An 8443-nucleotide genomic window follows, 5' to 3' on the forward strand; every position below is an offset into this window, starting at 1 on the left:
ACTTGAGGCGGTCCTCTCATCCTAAAAATTTAGAGGTTTATCATTATACCATAAAATATGTGTCCACCCTTCTGACGAACTGCGTGGTTAAGTGGTCATGCATTAATTAAAGGTCAAACACAATTCACATGAAAACCAGCAAATGATATTTCAGTTAATACAAATGTTTATTGTCGATTTTGAGAGTGATTTAGCGACCCCTATCTGTTCCAAGGGTAACAATCAGCCGTCTTTGGCGTACAAAGGCCGAATTCTATTACATTCCAAACGCACTTATCATCTTCTATTTGTAAGCAACCCCCAGAATCCCCATACAACCGTTCCACATATTCGTCGTAAACATCGTACCAATGCGATTTTCCATTCCATGTCATGCGGCAGAAAAATAAGGTCCTCCAAAAAATGTCCGGTTCAAATTCGAAATCATAGGATTCCCCGTAGGAAAGAACATGTACGCCGAGATCGTCGTCCTTGGATTTGCAATGGATTGTCAGATCCTTCCTGTTTTTCAAATTGTTATTGATTATTACGGTTGTGCCCGCAACCAAAACCAGCGTTACAGACAGCAACCACACCAATCTGATCACACATGGATTCATGTTTGCTCTTCTTAATGCCCACCAAAGCACCATATAGCCTTATAAATGATTTTCAATCGAAACGGGCTGCTCTCATTCTTTTAACGTCTTGAAATTATGGTAATTTGGAACCATTAAGATATGTTTAATTAAGTTAATTAATTTTTATATCGTATGTTGTATTCGAATTTAGGTTACATTTGATTCATTGTAATTAAATAAAAGGATAACCAACTCGGTGAAAGTAGAGTAAATATTTAAATGTAATATAGAATAAAAATTATCAATATTTTTTTGTTGACGAGAACAAATATGTCACCATAGGCGATCATCTCTTTTGATTTTTAAAAAGAGTCACAGTCAGTGATTAGAAGACCCTTGACTGGTGTAAAAAATGTTTTTTTATATGAACAAAAAAAAAAGAGAAGAATTAGGGTGAGGTGATTCCATAGTAAAATTATAGACGATAAATGTCATTTGATTTTGAAGATCTGAAGAATATGAGAGAGAGAGAGAGTTTCCTCCTTTTAGTCATGTGTGGTGACTTATACAAGAACCCGACTTATATACGGAAACAAAAAAAGAGATAAAGAGGACTTAAGATCATGACGGTTACTCGTAAGTTGGTAGGATGAATTGATTCGACTGACTATAGAACAACAACCGGCTGATATAATGACCAAAGCATTGAGGATTCTACCTATATTTACTTGGACTCCAAAATTACACAATAAATATATAACCCATCGATTTAAGTAATCAAATTCAAGTACGAATAAAGATACCAAATTAGGATTTAGGGTTCACTACCATCATTTGAATCCTAAATTTGGAGATTTGTTTGAATCGCTAAATTAGCATCTCCGAATTGAACTTTAACGGTTTAACTCTCTAAACGCATATCATAATATACACACTTTATGATTTTAGTGATTTCTAAGTTCTCTCTCAAGAACTCAAGTGTTCTTCAATGGAATTTGTGTAACACCATTAACTCGTATACGTACCCGAATACGAGCCAAAGATGTCTCATAGCTTTTACATACATTCTATAGTTGAAAACTAGTACAAAATTGAATCTTTAAAATTTGTCCAATTTAATCCTTCCATTAGCATAATATAATCACGTAAAATCATAGTATAATATTTAAACATCCAAATCAAAATTAGTTTCAAGCTGCAACTAGATAGTTCTATATTGTTTCCTATCACAAAGTAAGTTGTCTAATAACTGTCTAATTTAAAATATTTCTTTATTCTAATAAAATATAACTTTCATCTAAAAACAAAACTTAGATTCATATTTTTTTATTCATAATAATATATCTCAAATATTTCTTACTCGTATACATGCCATCTAGAAAACTTAAAATAGTATGATGTTATTATTGATACCTGTAATTATTCTTTGTTGATTGATGCCAAGCTCCACTCCTTACTTTACTTGCTCTTCTTAATCTACGCGTGAAAATTATCACACGCTAAGTGTACACTAAGTGAGGCATTAAAGACAATCTAAGATGATATAAAATATTAAACAACTTAACAACATCAAAACAATATATTTCCTTGCATAAAACATGAAAATATCATACCAATTAAAAACATTAAAACTAATTCAAATAAAATCATAAATATCGAAACATATTTATTCAAGTCATTTTTCTTCATCATGGACCTGATAATCATCATCTCATAATTTTGGCAAAACTATGATAAACATTAGCATTCATACTAATCATATCATATTGGTTTTCATTCATATACATTTAAGAACTTTCATACTTCATTTTCATATCTAATTTTTATAACCACTACCTTCACATTTCATAAATCCATTCTCGATTCAGAACTTATTTCCAAATTCATAGCCTAATTTCATATTCGTAGCTTAATTTCAATTTCATAACTGAATTCCAAATTCATAGCCTAATGCATATTAATGAGAATGCAAGGTACGTGAGTCAAACATAATGTGTGCACTAGGCACTACATGGTTCCAATCATCAACATAGGATGCACTCCAGGTGCAAATCATATCGTATGCACCAACAATGTCATACGTAATGTACACGAATGTACCATAACTTACTTAACTTGAACTTTACTCAACTTTCTAGCATGCTAAGTGCATGTACCTACGACTCTCAATGCAACATGCAATGGGCTTTCCATTAGTTATTATATGTTATTGAATTATCAAAGATATTAATACATCAACATATCTAACTTTTCATATCATAACATAATGAACAGTTCATACCTTAAACATTTCATTTCCACATAACATTTATATATCATGATCAACATCAATTACCTTTATTTAACATATACACATTATATTCATCATGTAATAAATCGCATAATTATCATACCAATTATAATAAATTTGACTTATTTCAAACATTTATAATAGAATATAACATAAGAGTAACATGAAAACCCAATTTATGACAAAATTTCATATGATTGTAGTTTGCACTACCTTCAAATAAATATTATTATGTATTAATCTATACACTTAAAAATTATTTTGGTTGTACCACTAGAAACTATACCCAAAAACGAATCTAAACATATAAGACACTTTTCTAATTTAACTTGTACAATTTATAGTAAATTTTCAAATCTAACTTACGAAAGTTGTTTTGAGCAGAATCTGCTGCCCTATTTTCTGACCTATCATCGGTTAAAAATTCATATATTTTTGTATACTTCTCGAAATCATTATCCGTTTATTTTAAATAAAACTAGACTGATATAAGAATTCAACGGTGTAAAAATAATCTTCTAATAATTTCTATAGAATATATGGTGATTTTCTAAACTTACTGTTCAAGTCACAAGTATAGGCAGATTTCACTAGTTTGCATCCTTAACTTATTCACTAATTCTATTAATTTACCACATGAACATATATATATATATGAATCAAAAAGTCATACAATATTAGGAGTCACTTCTAACATAGTAACTTCGTCACTGGCTCATCGCAAGCCAATGTTTGTCCGATGACATAAATGCAAATTAAATATTTTGTCCTTAGCTTGTAAACTTTCCTTAGATATTCACATTCATCCTTAAGCTTCTCTTTAGCTTTAATATTGTTTCATCTTGATTTTAATCATAATATAAATGAAGACCATTATAAGACATATATATTTTAAACCACATGTTAGAATCTCACTAGCATGTGCACACATTCGAAAATAAATTCCTAAAAAACTTTATATGCTCTTTAGATACTAATTCCATGTCATAACATAAATGTTGACCTTAACTAGGGGTAGCAACAGGGTAGGGTGGGGACAGTTTTGCAATACCCATTCCATCCTCAACACTTATGGGTATGGTTTTGGGGAATCCTCATTATATGTTTCGGGGGTTTTTTTGTCCCCACACCTATTCATTACAGATCCATATGGGTTTCGGTTAATCTCCATCCCCTAAAAATAAACAAACATTTTTTAAATCAATGCAACACTTAAAACTTGTAAGATATATCATATTGTCTCAAATTGGTCTCTACCTATAATATGAAAGTTTCAAACATCAATATTAATCTAACATCCAATGTATGTGTACAATCTTTACCATTTTTAATCTCAACAAATCAATGTGTATTAAATGAGAAAAGATCTAAACTTCAATTTTAGTTCATTTGAGATGAACAATGGCAACACGTAATCTCACAACCTTATCATCTATAACTTTTTATTAAAATATATAATAAGAGTATATAGGTAAATGATTATAAATATATTTTACAATTTTATAAAATATCGGGGATCCTTAAAGATATTTTTAGGGATCCCCACGGTTATTCACACAGGTACGGTTGATTATCCTCATGGTTCAGTTATAGCAATCCCCGTCCCCATCCCCATTCGAGCTTCTAGGATAAAACTTCCCCCATTCCCATCCTCGTGGGTGAAGATTTCGGTTATTCCTTATCTCGTAGGTTTGGATCCCCACGATTTTCGGTTTTTCCCCACCCGATTGCCACCCCTAACCTTAACGCTTCAAGCTGACCTTTGTATATAACATTTTTATCCAAATTCACCCAAACTTCATATAACATTTTCAACTTTACATATTAACAATCATTTATGAATTCTTTTAGAATTAATCTCAACTTTTCCATTTTATTCTAAATAGTCATGTGCCCTTTAACTTAAATTCAAGTCTCAAACAATTTAATTAAATTTGCAGCATCTAATGTCCAGCCCAATACCTCAATAATTCGCTATTACCCCTCAAATCATTAACTTTCTCAATCTTTTCCAATTAGTATTCAAACTTTGCCAACTTCCCAAAATAGTCCAATTTCACCTTCTAACATCAAATTTAACACTAACATTAATTTCTAGCATAGTACAACATCTATTGAACAATTACACATTTTCCCCATAACTTTTCAAAATTTCCAAATAGATCCCTCAATTTTCACATAATTACAAATTTGGTCCAAATAACTTTCTAAAGCTTGTATAACCTTTCAAACATCATTTCCAAGCCTAAGGAAATTTTTCATAATTTCCCCCTCAATTATTTCCTTGAGGCCAAATATTCTAGGGTTTAGGGTTCTTGATTTTCACTTGATTAAGCATGAATTTCATTCTCATCAACATTTCAAAGCTTCTACAATTAAACCCTAACATAATTTAACCAAATCACAAACTTCTCAAAACCCTAGGTCATGGCCAAACAACATATAGACTTCATGTTGACGAAAACGGGTAAAGAAAACGAAAGAACACGAGAATTTTACGAGGTTCGGCAATGTGCTTACGTCCTCGGTGCCTAGGCGCTAGAATTTTATTCAATGATATTTTAGGTCTAGGTTACATCTCTATTTATAATAGAAAACCCTGGTACATAATTACAAGTCCTTCGCTCCATCTCCTGTCCTCTTTACTGGTATATTTATGAGCCATACCTAACAAATCTCCACCTTGGCGAATATCCTGCCCCTTGGAAACTTCAATGTGGGTTGGGTTACCTTGCTTCTTTAACAACTCGAAACATTCAACAAGTCCAAGCAATGCTTGAACTTGTCTGTCGTAACTGGCTTGGTGAACATATCAACGACATTCTCATCAGTATGTACCTTCTGAAACAAAACCTCTCCAGATGCAACCAACTCTCTGATCTTGTGGAACCTTACATCAATATGTTTAGTTCTAGCATGATACACCTGATTCTTAGCCAAGTGAATAGCACTTTGATTATCACAAAGCAACTGAACTCCACCTTGTTGAACACCCAACTCCTTCACTAAACCAGTAAGCCATAAAGCTTCTTTTGCAGCTTCAGCCGCTGCCATGTATTCAGCTTCAGTTGTAGATAGTGCCACGACAGATTGAACAGTAGACTTCTAGCAAATAGGCCCCACCAAGAGTAAACATACCCTGTCGTAGATCTTCTATTATCCAAGTCACCTGCATAATCTGAATCCACATATCCTACAACCAAAGGATCCGCTGACTCCCAAAAACAATTCCATGTCCCACAGTACCCTTTAAGTACCGAAAGATCCCTTGACTGCATCCCAATGTTGCTTACCAGGTTTAGACATGTACTTACAAACTTGACTAACAGCATGAGCTAAATCAGGACGAGTACATACCATCGCATACATCAAGCAGCCAACAACATTAGAATACGGAACCTTTGCCATATTTTTAGCTTCCTTATCGTCTTAGGGCACTGTTGATGAAAGCTTAAAGTGATTCGCCAATGGAGTGCTAACTGGTTTCGCGCTGCTCATCGCAAACCTTTCTAGCATTTTCTCAACATAACCCGTTGAGATAGCCGCAGTTTCCTTGAGTCTCGTCCCTGCAAATTTCCATTCCAAGAATTTTCTTTGCAGCACCTAAATCTTTCATATCAAATTCCTGACTCAATAAAGTTTTCAAACCGATAACATCATGTTCTTCGCAGCAATCAACATATCATCAATACAGTAATAGAAAAATAAAAGAACCATCATCAAGGCTCTTAACATAGACACAACAATCATACTCACATCGGTTGTAGCCAATCTTGATCATATAGGAGTCAAACCGTTTATACCACTGTCTCGGAGACTGTTTTAACCCGTACAAAGATTTCTTCAATCTGCAAACTAAATGCTCGTTTCCAGGTTGAGTGAAACCTTCAGGTTGCCGCATGTAGATCTGCTCCTCTAAATCACCATGCAAAAAAGCAGTTTTAACATCCATCTGCTCTAAATGCAAATCCCAACTAGCCACCAATGCAAGTACTGCTCGGATTGAAGTGCCTGACCACAGGAGAAAAGATTTCATCATAATCAACTCTTTTCTGTGAAAAACCCTTCGCTACCAAACGAGCCTTGAACTTCTCCCTTTTCTGTTACTGGTGGTTTTTCTTATACACCCATTTGCAACCATCGGCTTCTTACCCTCAGGAAGGGGAACTACTCCCATGTGCGATTGTGATTCAAAGACTCCATCTTCTCAACCATGGCTGCCATCCACTTGTCGTTTTCCTGACTAGTAACGGCATCATGAAAAGTAACTGGATCAACATTGCTAACAGTAAGTGCAAAAGATACCAAGTCTTCAAAACCCAATCTGTTCGGAGGCTTTATATTCGTCCGTCTCACCCTGTCTCTGGCGAGACTATAATCCTGCAAATCATCCGTAGTGGAACCACCAGAAGTCGGTTGAGAAGTTTCTGGTTTCTCAACTGGAAACTGCTCGAAATCTACCACTGTCGTGTCTTGCTTCTGCTGCAACATAGACTGTTCATCAAAAACGACATCTCTACTAATCACAACTTTCTTCGCAACTGGATCCCAGAACTTGAATCCTTTGACTTTCTTGTAACCCAGAAAAATGCACTCCTTCGATTTGCATCAAGTTTGGATCTCATCAGCAGGTACATGCACATAAGCAGGACAACCAAAATCCGTAAGTTATCAAAACTAACATCATGACCAGTCCATACCTCTTCTGCAACTTTCCAGCCAGCGATGCCCTTGGCGATCTGTTGATAAGGTAACACGCCATGTTAACAGCCTCAACCCAGAAGTGTTTGGGAAGCCCCGCATTCAACCGCAAACATCTGGCTCTTTCATTCAATGACCTGTTCATTCGTTCCGCAACATCATTCTGTTGTGGTGTCTTGCACTGTAAAATGCCTCTGAATCCCATGCTCCTTACAGAATTGTAGGAACTGTGAATCTGTGTACTCCGTACCATTGTCAGACCGCAAACACTTGATTTTCGTCCTGTTTGGTTTTCTACCTCAGCTTTCCACAGCTTGAACTTCTCAAAAACTTCAGATTTCTGTTTCAAAAAATACACCCAAACTTTCTGTGAAAATCATCAGTAAAAGTAACATAGTACCTAGATCCACCCAAAGATGTCGTGGAAGGCCCCTATACATCAGAATGCACATAATCAAGAATCCCTTGAGTTGTGTGCTTCGCAGTCTTGAAACGGACTTTAGTCTGTTTACCAAGAACACAATACTTGCAAAAATCGAGCTTACAGCTTTTGACACCATGCAACAAGTTTCTCTTGTGTAATTCTGCCATACCACGTTCACTAAGATGAGCAAGGCGCATATGCCACAAGTTGTCGTATCATCACAGGACTCAACAGAGTGAACTCCACCTGCAACGGTACTCCCTAACAATCTGTAGATATTCCCTGCAGTCATCTTGCTTCATCACAGTCAATGCTCCTTTAACAATCTGAATGGTTTCCCTATCCTCGTCAGCCTTAGGGATAAAACCATTCTTGTGCAAAGTGCCCAAGGAAATCAAATTCTTCTTCAAGTCTGGGATATGTCGAACACCACTCAACGTCCGAACGGAGCCATCGTGCATCTTAATT

At 35.1% G+C, this 8443-nt stretch overlaps 1 protein-coding gene across 1 annotated transcript; it reads right to left on the bottom strand.

Annotated features, from left to right (window-relative positions):
• Positions 1-200: 200 nt before the first annotated feature.
• Positions 201-632, bottom strand: LOC120189789 (S-protein homolog 2-like). The gene has a single exon (XM_039192978.1). The coding sequence runs from the start codon at positions 630-632 to the stop codon at positions 201-203; it is 432 nt and encodes a 143-aa protein (XP_039048909.1).
• Between the last annotated feature and the right edge of the window lie 7811 nt (positions 633-8443).

This window comes from Hibiscus syriacus, unplaced genomic scaffold (assembly GCF_006381635.1).
Source record: "Hibiscus syriacus cultivar Baekdansim isolate YM2019G1 unplaced genomic scaffold, ASM638163v2 tig00116959_pilon, whole genome shotgun sequence".
In the NCBI taxonomy this organism is placed as follows: domain Eukaryota; kingdom Viridiplantae; phylum Streptophyta; class Magnoliopsida; order Malvales; family Malvaceae; genus Hibiscus; species Hibiscus syriacus.